Here is a 24005-nt window from a genome sequence, read left to right as displayed (position 1 = left end):
TCAGGCTACAAAGTGTTCTGCCTGTAGGGCCCCAAACAACTCATTCAACGAGACATGTAAAAAGGGTGTATAGTTGTTCATGTACCCAGAGTTACATACCTGGGAGAAACACTGACCAGGTACACTCAAGAGATCAAAACAGCATAAAAGACCTTATTGGCAACTTTAGAAAATCACAGAATATGTGGCAAAAGGTTTAATACCATATTCAGTCAACATAAAACATTTCTCAAAGCATTAACTTGGCCCATCCAACTTCGTAAACTCTAAGCTTTTTTCAAAGATTTTAAGTTACTCCAAAAATTCCAGGAAGAGGGAATTAGAACAAGAAAGATGAAGACTGAAAATATATAGAACACTACACATATAGCCATCAGTTCCTGGGTTCCAGCAGTGTTCAGATAGAAATTCCAAGAGAAGGTAGAGTCAAGACATCAGATAGCCTCAAATTCAGCTTGAAATACCCTTCGGCCTTCCTAGGCCCTTCCCCTGGGTGGGGCTTCCAGTCATTTGGCCGCTCAGGAGCTGGGTTAGGGGCTCCAGAGGTGGGTGTGGATCAGTGCCTCTGGTGTGCCAGGGATTGCAGCCTGGGATACAGGCTCTAGAGGTAAAGCACACTGCCTCACCATGGCAAGGCCTCACCTGCCCCTTCCCCCACACACACGTATCCCAAAATTGTCAGTAGGAAATGAAATTACTTTGTACTGGTTTTGATTGGGTTAATTTTCTCTGTTGGCATTTAATTTCCTTCATAGCAGCTTATGTGGTGTCATCAGATTTGTTATCAAAACAAAGCTGAGAACACACGGGTGGTTCAGTTGAGCAGTGCTGGCACAGCATCAAGGCCTTCTCTTGTTCTCACTCTGTCCACACAGCGAATAGGTTGGGGGTTGGGAGTGGGGATGAAGGGTGCAAAAGAGGCTGTGAGGGGACAAAACCAGGCAGATGTCATGAAATAACAAAAGGATGTTACAAAATAAGCAAAGGGATATTCCTTGCCATATAACATCATGCTCAGCAGTAGAAATGGGAAGGCAGGTGGTTGAAGGGGTTAGCCACCCTCTGCTCTGGAATTGGTTAGACATTGTTTGACTGGAAAATGGTGAGAAATTGCCTCTGCAGCCCTTTTTTTCCCCGTTCTTTCTCCATTTCTCCTTCACTAACTAAACAACTTACCTTGATCCACAAGTTTTCTTGCTTTTGCTTTCCCTCTCCTCTTCCCTGTCTCACTGGAGGAGCATGGGGGGGAAGTGAATGAGTATTCATGTGGTGCTTAGCTGCCTATTAGGTTTAACCTACAATTGGCTCAAAGCTCACTTGTGCACTGAGTATGCTATTATCTGTTCAGACTGGATGTTTTTTACATGTATATTTACAGAGTGTACACATGGATTATCACTCAAAATTCATTTTATCCAGGGCAGAGGAAACCTCTGTTTCTGCTTTCACTTTTGGCCAACCAGCTGACAAAACTCCTCTCCCCAGACATGATGATCTTGCACCAGTCAGAAGAATGTGGCAGAGACAGAGGGCCACCTAAGCCAACCGCTGGACTTGCATTGTATGGGTTTCTTCTAACTTCTTAGTTAAAATGAAAGATCTTTCAGTTGTTCCTAAAATCAGCTACAGGTACTAGAGGCCCTATTTTTTTTAACAGGAACACTTTCTAGTTAAATAACTTTTCTTATTCCATCCCTCACTTGAGAGTCATCATAAATCAGATTAAGCATACCTCACTACTGCTACTAACCAGGGATAACACCTTTTTTTTTTTTTTTCTTAAAGGAATACCTTAATCAAAATCAGCTGGCTTACCTGCTGAAGCCATTCCCTATGGTAGATGACCTCAAATTTCATAAGAACTTTTGCTACTTTGTTGTAATTGCGGATTATGCTCTTGCCATCTGGTGTTTGTAGAACTGCTGGATGTCTCTGGAAAGTCTCCATGGGCTCCTTGATCCTATGGAACAGGTGACGTGCCCACAAGATCTTGCCAGCTACTGGAGGCAGATTACGAGCCAGTGGAGGGTCCTTCTTGTGCCTAGTGTAGATCTTACAGATGGTTTCTATGTCGTGGCCATAGTTTTGAAATATTTTCTGATACTTTTCATCAATGCCAAGATTTGGGATTTGCAATCTGCTTAGAAAAATAATGAAAAAAACTCCTTCAACACTTCTGAAATACTCCGAATGCATTGTTGGAAAACAGTTGTTCCAGATTCCCTTGCATGCTTTAGAAAAGAACTACTTTGGCAGCAGAGTTTTCAGCTTGAACAAATGCTGTCACAATCTGAATCCAAGCAACAAAGATTTAGACTAGATGATAAAAGTTTCCAAGTAAGCCTACACATTTTCTGTTTTGTCACTGTTTTCAAACACTGGGCTGAAATTATGTGCAGCAAACTGTAACCAATTCACCGCTAGCTGTCTATTCTATTAAACAGATTATAATACAAAAACTGACAGAATAAAGAGTGAGGCTGTTTTGCAACAATGTTAATTTATAAAGACAAATTTCACTGTTTCTTAATAAAAGCATTTTGCACTCTTCTAATTGCATTGTGGTAACAAATTTAATGCCATTGTTCGGGCACAAAGCTAAGGCAAATATGCTAACAGACAAAGTTTTCCTGTACTTAAACTAATTTTGAAAGACGAAATTCAAAGTCCACTTATATTTTGCAGTTTCTGATACAAAAAATATGGCTTTTATCCATTCAAGCTACTAAGACAACTCTTAACAGGGTTGAACAGCTGAGAGTAAAGAGGTTGATTTTGGTTTTGTTTGTATTTAAGAAAATGCCTCCTGCTTTTCTCTCCCTCCCCCCTGCCCTTTCCACCATCCTCAATGTTTTATTTCCATTGCCTGGCAGAGTTTCAGCAATCTAAAGAGGACATATTACCTTTCAAATTTCTGCAATGTACTCAGTGCCCTTTCAGTGTTCAGAATACTTTCAAAGGTGATGTCCATGAACTTCCTTAATTGATCCTGAACAAGAGCAAATAATTCTACATCAGATAAGTCCCTAAAACATACATCAAATATGCCAAGTATTATTTGACAGGGTTTAACACAGGGTTTAGAATATAATTTGTTTATGTGAAACTAATCTCAATAAGTATTATTTTTCCCTTTATTTCTTTCCACAATAATTAAACAAAACACAGCCAACTTGCAAGGCATTTTCTTTCCAAGTTCCCTCTGAGGCTCTGCAACCAGCAAAAGCTTCTGTACCCTCCAATGTTTCACCATGTTGAGAGGCCTCAAAGAATGCTTGCTTACCTCTCTGGCAACCAAAGCAAGACAAGCATTTTTTTTTTTTTCTTCTGCATATACCCTTTCATTTCCCCAGCTTGTGATTTCAGAACTATTGGAAAGTTAATTATCTGACTTATTTGTACTACGCTCCTATTCACTCAATGAAATCACCCATTTTTGTTATTCTTGCTGGCATACAGTAATGAAAAATCCTTTTGTTGGAGGCCCTCAATGACCCATTCCATTAAACTAGTCTGAAAGATAGTAAATGGAAGCTTCAAAGTGGAAACATATTGGAATAACTTTTCAATTTCAGAATACAAACTTTGACATTTGCATATTTTTTGTGGTAACTCAGAGCAGATAATAAGGATTCCTCAATCAATTAAATTATTTTCTATCATTGTATCATAAAACCTACATGAAGATCATTTATGTCTCTGCAAAACTCTTCATAGTCTTGGTCAAAATCAGTCTTCCGCTGATCCAAGAAATCACAATGCTTATTCTTCATGTTGTCAACAATGCTCTAAACAATTTCACAGAAAAAGAAAATTATTACCAAAAAATGTCTCATGAAAAAGACTTACCACACCAAACATTTAGCACAACAGACTGTGCACGTTCACATTTTACCTTTGCTAATAGCTCCCTGTATTACCTGAGCAATATAAGCAAACCCCTTAAAAGAAATATTTGCAGGAATCAAGTTGGTGTAATATCTACTCAAATTTCATTTGTATTATTTATTTCTGCTTTAAGTCAATTATAACTGACAGAAAATTCAGACCTGCTTTCCATCAAATACATTTTTTACTCATTAAACATTCTGTCATGCCGAAGTACATTTCTATAAAAAACTTAAAGTTCAACAGAGAAAAATATTTTCACATAATTATTTTCCATGTCCTTTAAAAATATGATTCCATATATAAATAGATTATTAAAAAAGGACAGTGAGATGCAGCACATCACCAGCCCACAACTTTATATTCCTGGCTTCTGTTACACAGCTGCTGTCTACACACATGTAAGTATATCTTAATCAGCACCTCCCTTGAGGTGTACACACAAATAAAGGATTTCTTATGATAAACTACTGTTCAACATCCTAGTAGTTTTTACCACAGTATAACTATGAAACTCAGCATATTTCCAGCTCAGCTGACTCGCATCATTTTGTGGTAAGTTAACTGAAATTCAGTTTCAGTGCATTGCTGTGCATAAAAATTCCATCTTTTCCTTGAACAACAAGCAAATCCTAGATAGGGACTAAGTGTTAAAGCATAAGAACAGCAAAATACTTAACTCCTGTTGTAAAAAAAATTTTAGACATATAATCAGTCACATACTAACTATAGCTATGGTCCACGTCAAATACTTCAGTACCTCAGTTTTGTCACTTTAAAAAGGAGTGTGATCACTTTCCTGCCCTTTATACAACCTAGGCAGAACCTTCCACATAACATTTTTTACCTAAGCATTCTTTATCCTGACACAATTGACTTGATCTGGGTCTCACAAAAAGTTCTTGTTTAAGGACTTGGGTGCTACAACGGGTAATGAGGTGCATCCTTATAAAATTTGCATCATGGCATGGGCTGATGGTCACAGGCAGCTTTTCAGACACAAATGCCCCAAACAAATTGGATTCCTGTGTTCCAGCCTACCAAAAGACTACCTTCATTGGCATGACCTGAAAATTCTCAGCAACCTGTGCTGCTGAAAAGCCTGGTGGTACAGCTTTGGAAAGCAGCTCTTGGAAACAAAATTTAGAGCTGTCCACACCTGTCCTGCCCACATGGAAGAGTCTTGGACTAAGCTATCCTTACAGCTGTGCCCTGGCCAATTCTCAGAAGACTGTAGAACAGAACAAAGCAGAAAACTGGTTACTGTGAAGGATGTATTCAAGGAATCAAAACCCCAGACTACAGAGGGAGTAAATCAAACCAGGAAGGACCACGGAATGGCCACGTTTTACACTACACTTATTTCACTAAAGCAAACTGATTGACTCCTGAGCATAACAAAAAGGCAAAGAACAGAGTAAAACAAACTAGAATTACATATTTACCTGTACAGCCACTGAATCATATGTGATCTCAAAAACCTGTCTATAAAGTCCACACATTGAAACCTTCTCATTTATTTCAGTATTTACAGGCACCATAATTATGATACTGCACTAATAAAGTTACACAAAAAACTAAGCTAACTCAGGCTCTGTAAGAGCAGGAAAGACTCCATTTGGTAGAAAAGAAAGCTATCTGAGAAAGAAGGAAGGAAAAGAATGCAACTTAGCATATTTATATTCTTAAAAGGTCTCCTTGTTGCTCAAGTCACACTTCTAAAAAAAAAAAAGGAGAAAGAAAACTGCATAGTAATACTATTGAACAAAGGGGCACTCACAGCTAGCCCAAAATTTGTAGAGATGGAAATGTAGAACATCTCACTTTTTCTCGTGATCATAGCACAAAACCATGCTCCCATTACTCCTGTTACAAAGTCACTCCACTTTGTTGCTTTTTTCCAATCAGCTTTGATTTTAGCATACTTCTTTCACATGTCCACTGGCACCTTCTCTTTCATCTTGTCTGCTCATTTCCCCGGTAATCACATATTTATATTGCTATTACCCAGTAATTTTAGCACAATTAAAGAGTTAATTTTTCTCTCAATAAACACTTCCCTATTTTTCATAATTTTCTCATAAAGGTTCAGGTTAGACTGACACAATATACAAAATCTAATGTGTACCTGATATTTTGTGATCATTCCTTCCAGTCCCTCTATCTTAGATTCCTGTAGAACTGAGTAGGTTCTCACAGTATTGAAAACATCTATTATCTTTACCAGACGACGATGAAAGGCTTCAAATTTTCCAAATATATACATCTCACTAAAATCAAATTGTCTTTCAGCTGGATTTTGTTCCAAATTCTCTTTTATCTTGTGGAAGTAATTTTGATACTCCTTAAAACAAGGAATTTTAAAGAATGTCAAGCATATAACAAAAGGCACTATCATTAGCTAGAACAAAATTTACACAGGTGTTATCCTAATCTGATTGCAAGTAGGAGTTTAATCAATAAACAATCATGAAAACTACAAAGAGAGTAACAGAATTTGCCTCTGAAAACTAACCCATCAATGCCATTACAGGATTACACACTTCATCAAATGACCAAACTGCACATGTATGTATTTGTATACATCCTTAGCTAGCATGAAATTCTGTTCCCTCCATTTCATAGTAGGGTTTGATGTGTTTACCTAATCACCAAGATGGCAACCCAGTTTCTAGAGATTGAAAATGTTTACATGTTGAGCAGTTTTACTGAGTAATCAAGGTTCAAAAATCCCTCTCAAGAAAAAATTACGTCCTGAAGTTTTAATGCTGCTCCATAGCAGCATCCACTTTTCATTCTGAATTCGTAACAAGGCACAAACCTTACTCCAAACTTCCTAAATTATTCCCAAAGTCAAAGTACATAGTCAACAGATTTGCTTGAAATGGTTTCTTTCAATAGCGGCTCTCTTTATAATAAAATGTTAATTCTTTTTATCACATTTATATATGAATATCCTCACTTGGAGATATCAATACAAAGGGTCTAGATTTTGCTATGTTATTCCTGATTCAAATTTTATGTTTTAATCTATTGAATTTCTGAAAGTTTCTGGAACTAACAAGACTCAAATGAATACCTAATTTTTCTACATATTTTCATGCAGCAACTGGACAATATAATAGAAAAATATGAGTTTTGTGCTCATCGCTGATGGTAAGATATCATACAAATTTACACTAATTTATGCTAGAATTAGGCAAAATTTGTTGCTTCAGAAGGTGAAGCTCTAGTCCTGCCAGCACATACTGGGAATGAACAAAAAATAATGCAGAAAGCCTATATGAAGCTCCCAATATGTACAGGGGTACCATAAAAGAGAGAAAGGCTCTTGTTTACAGTAACACATGGACAGAAAGCCAAGAAGCAAAAGGCAAAAATTGAAATGGGTGAGGTTCTGACTGGATACAAGGAAAGAATCTTTCATCCCAAGGACAGTCAAACAGTGAAAAAGGATGCCCAAAAAGGCTGTGCAATCTCTCCATCCTTGGAGAACTTCAAGACACGACTGGATAAAGGATTGGGAAACCAAGTTTGATCTCATACTGCCCCTGCTTCGGCTTTGAGCAGAAGGTTGAACTAGATACCTGCTGAGGACCCTTCCAAGCCAAGCTATCCTATAATACTATGCTTTAGGAGAAAAAAAGTAGAAAAAAAAATGAAATTAAAAAATTATTACAGAAGTGTATTAAAAAAAAAAAAGGGCTATCTTTCTAACAAGTCTAGGTCAACTGAACAGCTGGATTTGTCTCAGTTCACTAAATTGCCCTTTTTAAATGTATAGCTTGTCCACATATCTTTGGAATATATTCAGTTCAGTAACTCTCCTTGTTTTAATTTTTATTTCATAACTCTCCACATCAAGTGAAAGGACACTACATAGAGAAACACAGGCGTGAAAATCCAAGTAATTCTCTTATAAGCATAGTTAAGATAGACTAAGCATCAAAATTCTGTTTCCAGAAGATCAACAGACAACAGACCAAATTCCTTGTTAGCTCTAGCATAAGCATTCTAGCTCCAGTGGATATTTTTCAGTTAACTCATTTTTCTTCACTATGACAGTGCTTTCTCACATAAAATTTTCCTATTCCTGCCCTCCTAAATATCACCTTATAGTCTGTTTTCTATATGTTCTTCCCACCTACCTGTTTAAGTCTAATAGCTGCTTGTAGCTTTTCCACAACTCTCTCCTGTGGCTGATCCCAGATGGTGGCTGTGCCGTCGTTTGCTATGTAGGATTTACACGCTGTGATCATCTGATTGGTCACCTAAAAGCAGTTTTAACTTTGTGAAAAAAGCAGCATTCCAAGACAAAGCAGGTCTAGCCATTCTCTCTCTCCCATTCCTCTGAGTTTGCTGACCTAAAGCCTGACAAAGAGCAATACCAAATACAAGCCACATCCATAGACTGTCTTCCTTGCAACACCCAGCCTCCAGAAAGTGACATAAAAATGTTATTGGTTAACTGTGCTCCTCCTAAACCTACACATCTTGTACCAACCTTGAGATAGCATTGAAAGCTATAAAGTCATAAGTTTTTGTCTGGTCTGAAAGCCAAGGTAAAATCAAGAGCCCATGAGAGTATAAATGGTAAAGAATAGGTTGCCCTTTCTATCAATTTTCTTCTTTTTGCAAACATGTGAAGGTTTAAGGGCAATATGAATTTAACATGCTTGGTTCTACAAAAAAATCTCATTGATAACAGGCAAAAATTGTAACAAAAAATTCCTAAACTAAATTGTCCTAAATTTAGGACCAAAAGGTCCTAAATTTGAAGTAGCACATCACTATTTCCAATTCTTTATTTGTTAAAAAAGCGGCATTAAAGTGACTGAAGTGCTGTCTCCAGAATTGCTTGGTTCCTTTGTGTTTTCTCTTGTACTCAAGCAACAACACAGAAAAAAATTTGGGAATATTTCTTTTCCTGCTGAGCACCAACCTTCACAAACAGTGAGGAGATCTTTTCAGAAGTGTTGTAATACTGAGAGATACTCTGAATCATTTTAATTGCATTTATGAGTCCTGGAATAGCATCCAGCATGGACACCTGGAAAGAAACACACAGTTTGAACTCTGCTCAGTACCTCTATTACCTCACATTATCATAACCCATATTTAGTGAATGCTGGAGAATTATGAATTATGGTCTTTTTAATGGTTCTGTCCCTGTCTACCTGGGCCTCTCCTGCAGAGCTCCCTGTCCTACATCATTCCCCAAGTTCTACAGTTTAATTTTGGGGAAAAAATTTCACTGGAGTCTCAGCTGGAAAAATTCAGATCAGCAAGTGAGATTTGGTAGAAGTAAAGCCCTCTGCAAAAGAACTTTTTTCACAAAAATATATGTTTATATGCTCAGTTGCTAAACCTGATGTAAGCTTGCATGTAAAGAATGGGAATGAAAAAAAATAATGCAGAAAGCCTATGTGAAGCTCCCAATATGAACAGGGATATTATAAAAGAGAAACAGGCTCTTCTTTACAGTAACACATGGACACCAAGCTTTTTTCTGTTTTTATGGGCTTCATAACCCAATAACCTTTCAATAGAGAAACTCAAATAGCAGATTGCAAACACTGAAAGAACACACTGTTCTAATATCACCCAGTAAACAGAAACAAACATGGTTGCCCAGAGCACTCTTTGGAAACAATTTGCTTTTGGAAGAAGTTTCAGAGGAGAGAGAGGAAGTCAGGACAGGTCCAAGTTTTGAGTCTTCATGGCTACCAGTCATATTTCTTTGACTAGCAAGACACATACACAGCCAGTTTCAAAACCAGTTTTAATAAAAGCAATTATTTGCCACCTATTTTAGCAGATAATGAGACAGGGAGACTCCTCCAGTCCTGTACTTTAGGGTGGCTGGTTTTGTTTATTGCATGTTATGCTTGCATGATCCTACACATTCTCATTATATAGTATGAGAAGGTGATTTATAATTTTGTCTTAATATTCACATAATCCTATTTATCTTTTCCCAACCCAAGAAGCTGAAAATTGCCCTATAAATGTTAGTCTAATCATTGCTTGACCACCAAAGCAAATACAAAAGATCAAACTTTGTCTTTAGCATAGCATTAGGTTTACTTTTCTTTTTTTTAATTTTAAGGAATTCACTTTCTCCCATAGCACAGAATCCATAGAATATCTATTCATCACAGCTAAAGCTTTGCAGATACTATGGTGTGAAAATACTTTATTTTGTAGCCAGAAATTCCCATTAATCCACTTTTACTGCAACTCCGCAAAATCTCAAACTGGAGTTGCATTTGTAAAATTTTTTGTTTCATTTCCAAACCCATCCTACAGAATATATTCATGTTGCTTGTCTCAGTACATGTATGTTGAGAATTTAAAAGTTCTGCTTACAGGATCACTATTGTATAATGGTTCATAATATTTTTCCAGAGAATACAGATACTTCACATTATCTTTAGCTTCATTTGCTGCGTCTGTGATGCGAATATCCAGTGCTCGCCACTTCTAAGAACAGAAAGTTGAAAAAAAGGAATAAAAGTGCGCATTTCGGAAAAAAATGTTTTGAGATAATTTTGGTTTGTCATTAGCTTCTAAACACATTTGAAAGCACAGATCTTTCACTTCAGAGTTATACTTGTTCACCCAAGATGGGGTCCTTGTCTTGTTTCAGTAGCTTGTCTGTGATCAGACAGTTGGTTTACACCATTCAGCTAAATAGTCAGTGGTAGTGTGCAGTCAAGTTGCTCTAAAATATATGAGTTATGGATGTGTAATTATGGTTATGGATTTGTTCCACATCTCATTTTGATGAGACAACATTTTTTTTTATTTACTTATTTTCTGTTGGTGATGGGACTTTAAATTTGTTATGTCAATGTAAGAAGTTATGATTCCACAAACAATTTTGGCAGGCACTGTGACAACATAAAAATGAGGCTTAAAAAATGGGGATTTTTTTTTTGTCATTAAATATCCATTCATTAATCCAATATTCTGATTTAATAATCAACTTTTAAATATTAAATTATTTATTTCTCTTGAGCCATGTGGATGAAGTACATTATCAGCCTTTAGACTGAGGGGATTCCCAGTCTTTTTCAATAAATTGAACTAGATTTAAACTTTTTCTACTCAGGCTAAGGAATAGAGAAGGAAAACAAAAGCCAGAAATGTTTAAATGTTTTCCCCACCAGCATTGTTACATACATTATCAAAATGAGCTAGGATATAAAGAGCATTTCTAGTATTTATATCAATCATAATTTAAAATAAAAACCTTCAGCAGTTTGGATTTAGCAGCAGTGAGTACTCCAAGCACTGCCTTCACATCTGGGCTCTTCAGCTGCTCCATAAGGTAGTGGAATTTTGACAATTTCTTTTTCCAATAATCAAGCTCTGCTCGTGGTCCAAGGTCATCTGCTTCTTTTCTCAACTGGTCATTTTCTGCAAGAACCTTTTATCATAAAGTAATGTGAGTGATGCTCAAATTTTTTATCTGCAGAGGTAGCATGGATTGATTCTTCTTTTAACAAGTGGTATTAACCTTGCCTGATAAATTACTTAACTTGGCCTCCACCTCATATAAGAAACTTGATTTTGCTTAGTCCTTTCATTTCCAACTTAAAGAAATTCTGTTCCCAGAGCACTGTTACAGACAGTTACATTTTCTGCAAATCACCTGCAAAGTGTGTTTCAAAGTACAAATGTGACCACTGAGAACAGTGCTCACTCAATTACTGTATTCTTTTTGTTTTCATTAAATCCACTGGGAACTACTAACTGTTTTGTGGTTTATTAACAGGTAATTATCAAAGACAGGGGACTAAGCTTCCCAAACTGTGTATCCTATATTAACAAGCAGATGGAAAAAGCTCTTGGTGATATTTCCATTGAGAAGTAAAAGCACAAAAAATATACCAATAGTACTTTAAAATAGAGATTGAACTAATCCAAATTTATAGAAAGGCAGCTGTAACACCAACAGGATTAAATTCATCTGTCAAGATGCAGAGGTTACATTTCACATTTGTCCCATGTATCACCTGTTCAATTTGTTTGGTCCATTCTCTCATGCAGACTTCTATTTTTTCAAGAGCCTCCATGCTGTCAGCAACCATCAAGTAATCTGAAGGTCCTCTTAGAGTTTTAAGGTCATATGTTTCACATTTCTTCAGGCTGACCTAAAATAGAAGTTTTAAAAAAATTAAATGCTGAATGTTCATGACAAATAATCTAGGAACTTTAAAGACTAACTCATTGCCCTCCTTGGGGTATCTCACTTGTTATTCCCTGCTCAGTCTAAATTAAACTGGCTTGAGCTGAAAGTGGAAAATTCTAGAATCCAGAATCTGAAGAATTCACCAACCAGGCAGCTGTGCTCTCATGCCCTTTCCTTCACAAAAGCTGAGTAAAAACCAACAACATTTTGTCATACATTAATCATTCAACATTTAAGAGTGACCACAGCCACTGGGGAGTCAAGAAGTTAATAGCTCTAAAGAACTGACCCCAGAATAAACAAGAACAGAAGCACCTACAGAACTATTAAAACTACAGATTGAAGTATAATGAGTTAGGATGACAATAAACAGAAGTGTTGGGTTTTTCTCCAATTTAACAAAAGCAAATTTTATGAGTAATCTAAAACAGCAGCTAATTCAAAAGGTCCAGAGCCAGAGACATTCTACAGCTAGCTCACTTTCTATTTCCCACACGAACATACTACCTTTTCCAACAGACTTTGCTGAGTTCCTGATAGGACACTAACAAATCCTTCTAGGGCACGAAGGAAGTCCTGCTTAATATTGGGAACTTGCTGAGGTTCAATCCAGCCATGGTCCATAGTCTGTAAGGCTGGAATGAATATTTCTGATACCAACTTCTCAACACTTTTTAATAAGCCATCTCGACCTATATCCATCATATTAAAATTTACTTCCTGTAAAAGAGACACAATACAAGGGGTCTTTCACCAGTAAAAACTTATATACAATTTACATATACACTTTCAAAAGGAAAATAATTTTTGTTTTTCAAATTAATTTGCTAGACTTTTTTGAAATTTAACACCTCAGTATTTAGGTACTGACTAATTTCTCTGTCATTACAGATTGTCTTAAATTTTCTTCCTCAGTATCCTTTTTTCATATCAATGATATACATCAAGTTGCTGCCACAAGATAATATCTTTATTTCCATCCCCCTCCCTTTTTGTCCTGGTTCATTTAACCCATCTGTGTGTCCTTTTACTCATTCCTCCATGTCAAGAGCTGTCAAATTGCCATTTTCTGAGAGCAAATACCCCATCATAAAAACAAATTTTGAACAAGATTATGTACAGAGATGAGCAGTCACTGACTTACTTGATAGATATTCTCAGTTGTGACTGGTTTAGAAACACTAGATCTAATGAAGAAAATGCATACACCAGTTAAAGCAACATCTTTTCCCTCTGTCACAAATACTTTCAGTTTCTTCTTCTTGGTCAAATGAGAGTTCATTCCTATTCCTGGAAAGCCAAAGTACTCTACAGATTCAAACAAATAAACAATTAAGACCCATTGATCATTTATTCAAAGAAAAGTTTTCTACACAAACACTTCAGTCATTATTTGTCCCTCACTGAGTCCCAGTCTCCTGGAGGCATCTCACAGAACTATCCACAGAAAGTATACAGCATTCAGAGTCTTCATGGCACAGTAAGAAATATTTCATCTGGTTTTGCCATTCTTGCATCAAAAGCCTTTCATTTCTATTCATTTATTTGTTTTTTCTATTCCTTCTAAATAATGTTTCAGACTCAAGGTCCTTTTATAGGCTCTATCATGCAGCTGTAGACAATGCTCTCTTGCTTGAAAAAGAAAAATTAGAAATCAGAAAATGCAGTGATGTATTTTACCTTAGAGGAGCTATTATCAACTGTCCTTCCATAAAAATATGTAAACACAAGGGAAAAAAAAATAAATAGGATGCTTCTGAAAACAAGGAGACAGAGGCCACAGCAGATTCTGTGGGGCAAAAGCAAACAAAAACCAATAATAGAGCTACAAGGGAGTTCCTTGTCCTTTCTTCTTCCCCCAACATGAATATACTGCTTCCATGTCCAGGCTGCTGGCAACACTTGTAAAGGGTCACTAAGAAGAAGCACTGTCTTTTGGGGGTAAAATGTTTCTCTCATGTTTTTGGTCACAATACCTCACCCTACCTTGTTACTAGCTTTTCAGCATTACCTTAGAGTAAAATTGCATGCATACACATCTCAGTGAGACACTACTACAATAAGAAGATGAAAAAGTAAGTTGTTGATACCAGCAGTTAAAGGACAACACCTAAAAAGTGATAGATCCCTCTGCACGTTTTTTTTCTTTGAGGCACATGACCATCAGCACCAGGGATCCCTATTTTGGACCAGGTGGCCCCCAGAAGTTCCCTCCCCATCCTTCTGTTCACATCATCTTTCTCTCTCCCTTTTCCACTGCAGCTCTGAAGAAGTCTCATTTTCATATTCCTCAGAACTACAACAAGGACTCTGTCCCAGCAAAAGACCTGACTCTGTAAATGTTATTAATTTGATGTATTGCATGCTAATAAACTTTTGCTATCTTTATACTGCAGTAATGGTCCAGTTTTGCAAGGTTCTTGGTAGTGAAGGTGCCACAGAGGTGCTTCTGTGTGAAGCTGCTGGAAGCTTCCAGCATGTCAGCCAGAGCCAATCCCTGATGGAGATGCTGCTGGCCAAGGCTGGGCCAATTAGAGATGGTGATAATGCCTCTGCCATAACATATTTGAGATGAAAAGCAAAACAAAGTTTGGGGTGCAGTTTTATATCCAGCCAGAGAAAAGGAGGAAGTGAGAACATGGGGAGGTGCCAGTGCTGGAGTGGGTGGATGCCTGGAGGAGGCTGGGATCCAGTGAGAGGCCAGGTAGACAGAGGGACCCTGCTTCCAGGCTGGAGCAGCCTGGCCTTGGAGGACTGCATCCTATGGAAGAGTGATCCATGCTGCAGCAGTTCTGAGAGGACTGTGTGCCCTTGGGAGGACTCACATTGCAGCAGTTTTGGGAGGGCTGCTGCTCATGAGATTGGAACCTCGTTGGAGAAGTTCACTGAGAACTGTCTCCCATGGGAGGGACCCCACAGTCTCACAGGGGAAGGACTCCTCTCCCTGAGATGTGAAAGAAAACCTCAGGTGTTGAACTGTCCAAAACCCCCATGCCATTGTCTCCCTGCACTGCCAGTGGGAAGGAGGGAGGGGTTGAGAGAAAAAAAATGTATTTTAAGGGCTTATTTTACTTCTCATTAGCCTGCTCTGATTTAGTTGGTAATAAATTCACTTTGTACCTTTAAGTCAAGCATATTTTGCCCTTGGAGTGTTTTCTCCCACTCCTTATCTCAATTCATGAAACCTTCAATAAATTCTCTCTCCTCTGTCCAGCTGTAGCAGGGGAAGGTGAGTGAGCAGCTTTGGTGTGTGCCTGGCACCCAGCCAGGGTTAAAGTGCCACAAGTAATTACAGAGGCAAGACCAGCAAAAGTCATCAGAGTTTTCCCACAATCTGTGGAGGTGAAGTAGGTAGTATAACCTGCAGTCTCTTTAGAAAATATGTACTCTTACTGAAAAAGGTGCTAGAGGTTTTTAAAATTCACATGAATAGTGATCTTCAAAACACTGCAAGAAATCAAACTTTTAAATGACACCTTAGGTCTCTGAAGTAGATCTTCCTGAACTCGGAGATACAACTCCTGCTCTGCAGAAACACAGAATTCCTTGTACACTCCCTTCATGGGATCATTTTCTGCCCTAACACAAATGTTGGTTGATTCATCAGGGTCAGAAAACCAGTTTGGGTATGATGTGGCCATAGTAAGTGCCCTTGCCAAGAGAGTGCATGTAATGCCACAAAAAATCACTTAGATTTACCAGTTAGTGGATACCATCACAATTGAGATTTTTGCTTTGACAGCCTGTGAACCACAGCCCTAAACAATCAACACAGATAATTCTTTTACAAACTCTGCTCCACCAACAAAGGGAAAATGTACAGCAGAAGTTTTACTGTCTGACAGTATTACAAGTGACTGCATTTACAGCTGTGGGCAAAGTCAGTTTCCAGCCCACTCACTTAATCCCCACTGTCTTCTCTATCACTACATTTTTTTTCTTAATTTTTTTTCCCTCCTGTGCATGCTGTTCTAGGGACATTTTCTTATTCACCCAATGCATGCCTTGCTGTGAATTCATTTGGGTTTTGCTTATGTGTTTTTTTCTACTGCTTTCCATATTGCCTATATTTAGCACCAAATCCCAAAAGGTTACCAAAATCCCACCATACTGTAGTGTGATCTGATTGGTTTTGTTGGTGGGTATGGGCAACACCCATTAGATTCCTAGGCTTTGACCCTTGCCTCACACTCTCTTTGTCATACTTTCACCACTTCATCTCAGGCATGTTAAAACTTGCTCCTCAGATTTCTAAATTAGTGGTTGCGTTTGTGTTTTCATTGCACTGTATTTCTATGTGCATTGAAACTTTTTTTATTAAAGTTGCTTATATCATATTAAATAGTCTTTTCATCCCTTTTAGATACATACAGATATACTGAAGAAAATGGACACAAACATATATACTGAAAATGCATGAAATATAAATAGATATTTGTACGTTCATCTAGGTATATGTTTACCTATGTATAAACACATTTATACAGCTAAGCATAGATATGTTTACAGGGCTGTTCATGTACATCCAGGGTAACCAAGTGGTGTGAGCTCCCACCAGCCAGTCACAGTCTCTGAGAGGTCACAGAGCACCTGAATGGTCCCAACAGCATCAGCACTGGAGGCTCTGGGAGAGGAGCCATGGGCAAAAGGAGGATGTCCTTGTCACCGGGATCCTGAGCTACATGCAGGGTGAGGGAGAAGGAGGTTTCCCCCAGAAGTGTGGAATATGGGGGCACTCAGTAATGGAATACATGCAGGAAGGATTTTTGGGGTAACATCTTTCTACCCATAATGTGGGTCTCATGAAGGCATTTATCATGTAACAGGACTACCTAGATGGATGGTCATGTGCCAAGAAATGTGGATGGCTTCTAGGGCCAGCAGGTGGCATGACTGAAGAGGAGAGGAATGGCATCTGTCACTTCTCACCTTGTGTCAAAGTCACCTTTTAATTATCAAAAACAAATTGCCACAGGCAAGAGCTGCTGAGCTCACAAGGAAGTACTTTGCTGCTCCATAGTAGCAACGTGCAGAAGTGCACTAATAAGCTTCAGTAATTTCATCAATCGTAATTTCATGAGCAGGGATCAGTGCCTTGGTATGACCAAACCTGTCTTGCTTTAAATCCTAGTTTATAAGAACTTGACTATTTTCTTTTTCCTTGCTCTTTTGCTCAGCACAACTGTAACACGTTGCAGGAGAATCTAAGTTGCTTTACCTGTATCCATTACTTCCACATCTTGGTAGAAGAACATCAGATGACGCAGACCTCCAGGGGCCAGGAACCTGTTCATGCGCTCTATCTGTGTGAAATCATGTTTAGATCATAATGTGTCATTGATTTGTTTCATATCACAGCAACAGAGGAAGCCTTTGCCTATTTACATATTTATAAGCATCAAGAAAATTTAACAGCTCTTCATCAATTCAAGGCTGCCATCAAGCATCACTGAAGCATGTATTGGTAGTGCAGTCCACAAATCTCGTGTGTAGGCCATACAGGCTGAGGAAGAAACTGAGTTGCTTTATGCTAATATGCTGATCCATGTCTCAGCACTTGAAAGTCTGGCCTCATCCACTAATCTGCATCACTCTTCTGTGTAGTCCCTAACTACATGGCTATCTTTAGCAGAAAAGGCTCCTTCAAGTTCATCTTCAGAAACATTAGGTGGTACCATTTGTGCTTTCTAGTGTAGAAAAAAGGCTAGAAGATCACCAGAAGCTGGAAGAAAGCCACAATTATCCCTCTTCCATTAATAACAAGCCTCAGTTACATCAAGATAATGAGCTGCTATTCCGGAAAATCTTGGCTGAGCCCTCCAAGATGAGGACAAAACAGCTATTACACTTCTCTCTTTCCAAGTGTAGAAACTGCCAATATTTTCCTCATCTGACAGCTATTCTCAGGCACTACAGTTTGCCAGGAAACCCATTTAGAGATAGAATGCACAAAGGCTGAAACTAATTCCGGTTTTTTATGTGCATGACAATGTTCTGCACTGCTCATTTGCTATATCATGAACTCATAGAAATGTTGGAAGAGACTTCTGGGAGGTCTTGAGGCCAGCTTCCTGTGTCACCAACAACAGCTCCAATCATCTAGAGCATTTCCTAGGCTGAGTCTCAAAAACCCCAAGGACAGGAATTCCACAACTGACTTGAAGTAACCTATTCCCATGCTGCATTACCCTCCTGGTGAAGAAGGGTCTCTCGGTGGGCATTTTGCAAGATGTGGCTTTATCTTTGAAGTTTTCATCTGCTCCCACTGAGAATAGTTCAGCTCTGTCATCTTTGCAAACACTCTTCAAGGAGCTGCAGGCTACTATTTGACTGCCACTCAACCTCTTCCTCTCCCTTATCTCATACTTCACATGTCCTGTGTCCCTCTCTTTCTTACTGGTCTTCCACTGGCCTTTCTTCAGTTTCTCAACAATATTAGCACTGAAATGGAATGCCTAAATTGAAGGCATGCAGATGGAAAGAGAATACAAGAGAAAACAAATCATAAAAAACCCAAACCACAGCCATGTTTACTTTAGCATCAGGAAGTAAAATATCTACTTCCATCTACCTGGCTTGTTTAAAAAGTGATATTTTTCAGTGTCTCAATATATGAATTTGTATTAGCCCTCATGCAGTCACAGTCAGATGACATAAGCCATTCTATTTTGTCAAGTGGCTTCTACCTATTTTAATTTGCTGATCTAGATTGTAATACAGTCTCACAAATGCTGGCAGCCTTATGGAAATGACAACATGCAACCTGCTGTGGCCAGGACTCTTGAACTTCCCTGTGCTGTGTACTCAAGGACTGGGAGACTTCACACTGCGGTTTTACCATGAAATACAATCACAAGTTTTAGCATGTTAACTATAACCACTGGAAAGGAGAGATTCTAATAAATTTAAAAATCAATATTGTTACAATAGGTCCTGGAATTAAGGACATTTTTGTTCAAATTAATTAAAAATTGAAAAAAAAAAAAGCTTCTTCAAGGAGAAGACTTGAGAGACCTCAGGTGTGAAGTCTGAAAACTATCTCACCAAGAATTTAATGGTAATATTAGTTCCAAAATATACTATGAGCTTCACTTTCAAATTCATCAGATTACCTGGTTTCCATCAAGAATAGCATCTTCTACTTCTGCTTTGTCCAGATTGACACAAGAGGCAACAATATCCAGTAAGTAATCATGTCTGCCATCCAGACGAGCACGTTTAGCCTCCCTCTCATCCTTGAGATTTTGCTGTTATTAAATACAAAGTGGACAATAAAAAACTCACAATCTAATTTCAAGACAAAAATAAAGAAAGCTTTAAAATTTCTTTTTAAAAGTAAAGGCTATTACATTCAATCCACACTGGTGATTTATGTTTCTACGGCACTCAAGTGAAAATTTTAGAAGCAGCCTTTGTTACAATATTACAGTTTGTTTCTGGTGTTCCATTTTCAGATTTACCACAACATTTCTATCATAAATAATGTTGTACAGAAAGCTAATTTGTTCACAGGCTTTGTAGGAAAAAAGCATTTTATAATGTACAGCTCGATTATTCTGCATGTTACCTTCAGCACCCTAAGTCCTTTGTCTCAGCTTTTCAGTCTAGTCACGTATGATCAAGTCAAGACAGGATTCTGACTGATCTTTGTTATTCGTGGAAGATATTGTAAGCGCTCTCTAATAAAGACAGATGCTGCTGAAGGAAGCTAGGGTTTTATACATTATCTCTTTAATATAATGAGAAGTAAAACAAACCACAAGCCTCAAGGTACACAAGTGTTTACAAATGTGCTTAACTATAGCTATTATACCATTCTTCAAGCAGTAAGCCTACTCTTCTAATTAAATTGAAATCCCATATGTAACACACCTCATTACATTATAGACAAAATAGCCTTCTGGAATAGTTACTGGTATTATTGTGCTTGTGGGTTACAAGATTCAATATAATTTCATTTTCAAAAGAAATTTAGAATGATGTTTCATTGGAAGTAAATTCAATCCTTATTTCCCTGGTGATTAGGAGAAAACTAGTAACTTTATAAAGTATGTATAAGTGATTTATCCACAAGCTTTTGCAGAGCCAAAAGGACCTGCTTAATATACTTTATACCTTTATGTAAATATCTTTCCTACTTTCTGAAGGAATTTTCAAATACCTGGTAAACTGGTAACTACTACCATGCCTTCATAAATGCTGAATGCATTTGAAATGTTTTTCCATATAAAAAGCAAACATACAAATCCTATTCTTTACACAGATATGTCTGAAGAACACAGTAGCAGACTAATTCATACATGTACTTTGCGCTATTTTATCCCTGTCATGTCCTAACATAGTCTTCAGTTCTCTGAAAGTGAATTCCTAAATGCTTTTAAACATGAGCAGAAATTTTCCTCCTCTTTAGACATGCAAAAAGCAAACACTTTGTCTGAATCAGCTCCATTCACACTAGATGATAACAACAAAATACTCAAAACTACTGTTCCAGTAACTTGAACACAACTGATAGGGCATCTTTAAAAAATAATAATAATACAAACCAATACTCTACCAATTAGTTTCTATTTAATACAGAAAGAAGCCTTTTGTTCTACCTAAACTACAGAGAGACTACTTTTGTACTATGCTTGTGTTTCCAATATAGAACTCTGGATATATTACTATACAAGATACCTTATACTGAGTTTTAAGCCACCAGCTCCACATATACAGATGCTCTTGACATGTTCATAGCTTCCATTTCTTCTACAAGTTGCTATTTGTATAGGTTGAAATCATGAGCACCTTCTTCTCAAACTGAGCAATCATGTCCCAATGTCTGTTTAAAACTTTTTTTAATTGCTGTGTCTCAAGTCCTATAACAAATGTACAAGCTATAGTGCATAGCTGTTCATACAGCACTGGGGAATATTTGCTGTCTAAGTCCAGCAACAAGAATTTTCATTAAGATATCACTAAACTTTAAGTGCAATTAACTTAAATTACTTAATGAACCATACCTAGAGAAACAGGAAATTATTAGCTAAATGATAAAGCTATCGTTTTATGAAGATAAACACTTTGATTTGTATTTATCATGTCACTACTGGAAGGCATTTGTTTTGATATGTAGGATATTTCTATTACTAATGCAAGTTCCACACATTTTTTTCCTGAGAGTTGCTACAATGCAATGCAAGAACACTCAACACAATTCAAGCTGTCATGCCTCTATATTTTGATGAGTTATCATTTCTACAAACTTGCTTCCCAAATGAAGTGTTGCTTAATCACAAACTTGCACATTCATTGTTGAAGTCATTAGAAGAGACTTCTGCCTCACTTTTAGGATTAGATTGTACACAGAAAAGTAGAGAAAACCTAACTTCAGTGCTTTCAATAGAAAATCACTAATTTATGTATTTAAAACACTAAGAGGCCATGCTGGAAACTATCCCCCAGTCTATCTTCTGAGCTTCCATTTGCATTCCACTAAAATAATGAATTTTTAAGATATTCTTTACTTAGGATTAGGAATCTCAGAGAACTAATTAGAAGAAAATGCTGAGCTTTCTACCTTTCATTCTTCCCTTTCCCCTTTAGCTACCCTCACATCTCACTTCAAATCAGCATTGTGGTCATGGCCCAAGAGTTTTTGTAGTTTTAAATCCTGCAGTATTCACTACAGAAGTACATAGGCCTAAACAGAATCTCTACCAAAAAATATTACCCAAGAATAGGCAACTCTATGTAATTCAGAATTTCATAGAACACTGAAAGACTAAGATTTGAAGATGGAAGAATGCTGAAACACACAGAGGATCATTTACATAGGTAAAAGAGAAATTGCTGTTATATGCAGTAACACTGACATGCAAATCCTGAAAAGTATCAGCAGCAACTCTGATCAGGGCCATACAGCACGACCCATGATGTAGGAGAATGCACTATTTACAAGAGATAAACACTGTCTCACTTAGATATCTGGAAATATTGTCCAAGTTTTTTATGGTACAGCTTCATCTCAGTTTTTCATGTAAAGAACAACACAGGTAAAACCGCCAAGTTTAGTTTTGGGTTTCTTTTACCACTTCTGGTTATGAAAGTAAGAAAGGTTATATAATACAGTCCCATAACAGATGAAGGTCTAAAGCTAAACTCATTAACTGAAAAGTCCTTTTCTGATGATTAGTCCAGTTACACATCTTTCCCTGAAGCAAGAAAAGGGAGAGATTCCTAAATGTATCTTTTATATACCTAAACCCATAAACCTCTCACCATCAGTCTGAAGAAATAATTTGAGATTAAATTAAAATTTTCAAAAAGTCTCATAGCTGCTAAAAAACTATGTATATTTAAGCAGCAGGTACTAAAAGAGCACAAGTCAGAGATTCAAGGGGTTAATTTTTTGAAACAAGAGGCTTAGAAACCAGCTATTGACTATTGCCAGCTTCTCCATTACAGACTGTAGCTGCTGATGCAGACACCCTGAAAAGAGTTAGCAAGAATGTTGTTTAGTATGCAAGTCATATGCACACAAGATAAAACTTGTTCTGAACACACTTTATCCAGCAAATAATGCATTTTGTTGTCAGAATACTGTGCATCACTGAATTTAGACATGCTGAAATCAAAGTCTTGTTGATGAGCAAGACTTTACAGGGAAGTTCAATAGTGAAAGATTCAAAGAGTAACAATGTTTTATTGTTAATTGACTGGCTTATCCAAAATTTATTTAACCCACGTGGAATTCCTTTGTCTCTCCTTTAACTTGCTAAGATGTTTTATGTTACATAAATCTTGCTCAAGAATTTCCCTTGAAAAGTAAACTGCACTCCATTTCACATATTTTCAAGCACCCTGAGTTTTCAATCTTCAAGTTTGAATAGTTTTATTTCCTCTTTCCAAAAAAATACAAACCCTAAAGAACTAGGGCAGTTCCCTTATCTAACTCTTAAATCTCAAAAATCAGAGCTTTGCACATTGCATTTACTCAGGAACAGTTTGCTTAAATAACCAGCTTTTAAAATTAGTCTAAGTATCTTAATGACTTCTATAGTCTGTTGTGGTTCCTCAATGCTAAGTATTTCCTTCAAAACTCTATTCCCATCTTAGACATATGGGGAAAGTGAAGTTACATTTCTATTTTCTTCATGGCAGAGTCAACCCGTGTTTTGTTGCCACATCTAACATCAAATTCTTTAGTGTACTGATATAGCATTTGTGAAATTATACCATTACCAGACCATTGCAACAATCTGGGCAAGATACAAGCACCACTAGCCAAATGCATAAACACCTCCCAGTGCAAATTTGCCTTTCAAAACAAATAGTGCAACTATCATCACCCACTTACACCTATTTTAAAACATTTTTTTTCTAAGCCTTCCCCCCTCAATACATACCTTTATTCAAATTATGTAATTATTAGTCTAAGCCTAGTTCAAAATTCAGTTTTCCTTACCTTTATCACTCTGCCAATGCTTCGTCTCCAAAGTTGCTTTCTTCCAGTCCTAAACATTGTACTATTCAGTATAAGCATCAAACACTGTTTTTCAGGAACAATCCCTAATCCATGGAGAAAGCTTTTGCATTCATCATTTTGTACTCCCCCAACGTTTTGTTTGCACTTCTTTCCTTTCAGTAGGAATGCCAAAATAAATCTGGAAAATTCAGTAAGGACATAAAAAAACCCAGCACCTATTAACCTTATCTCTGTATTTAAAATTCAGTTCTAGTGTGCACACAAATTGCTAGAAAATTAAATTGCACTACCACAGAAACAAGAGGTCTCTAGCCACCAGAATTTACTGCCTACAGATTAGGCCTTGAAAGTTACTCCTACCAACCACAGTGTTGTTAAGGTGATAGTGTTTACATGCAAACACTGCTGGATACAATTCATCATACTCAAGGGCACCATAAGTATTTGCAA

At 37.4% G+C, this 24005-nt stretch overlaps 1 protein-coding gene across 1 annotated transcript in view; it reads right to left on the bottom strand.

Moving 5' to 3' along the window:
- DNAH5 (dynein axonemal heavy chain 5) overlaps positions 1–23591 on the bottom strand; it is a 116447-nt gene extending 92856 nt beyond the window's left edge. Inside the window, exons 1-14 of the mRNA XM_064705499.1 lie at positions 23535–23591; positions 19198–19332; positions 17304–17388; positions 13230–13393; positions 12593–12805; positions 11910–12047; positions 11144–11320; positions 10258–10371; positions 8831–8938; positions 8037–8159; positions 6017–6232; positions 3681–3788; positions 2904–2989; positions 1816–2137 (exon numbers count right to left, since the gene is read on the bottom strand). Of these exons, the coding sequence (XP_064561569.1) occupies positions 1816–2137; positions 2904–2989; positions 3681–3788; positions 6017–6232; positions 8037–8159; positions 8831–8938; positions 10258–10371; positions 11144–11320; positions 11910–12047; positions 12593–12805; positions 13230–13393; positions 17304–17388; positions 19198–19332; positions 23535–23591 (2046 nt within the window). The remainder of the gene's footprint in view (positions 1–1815; positions 2138–2903; positions 2990–3680; positions 3789–6016; positions 6233–8036; positions 8160–8830; positions 8939–10257; positions 10372–11143; positions 11321–11909; positions 12048–12592; positions 12806–13229; positions 13394–17303; positions 17389–19197; positions 19333–23534) is intronic.
- Positions 23592–24005: the final 414 nt, after the last annotated feature.

The sequence above is a fragment of the Zonotrichia leucophrys genome, chromosome 2, assembly GCF_028769735.1.
Source record: "Zonotrichia leucophrys gambelii isolate GWCS_2022_RI chromosome 2, RI_Zleu_2.0, whole genome shotgun sequence".
Classification (NCBI taxonomy): domain Eukaryota; kingdom Metazoa; phylum Chordata; class Aves; order Passeriformes; family Passerellidae; genus Zonotrichia; species Zonotrichia leucophrys.
Note: the sequence above shows the minus strand (reverse complement) of the source record. Positions and strands in the feature narration are given on the sequence as shown.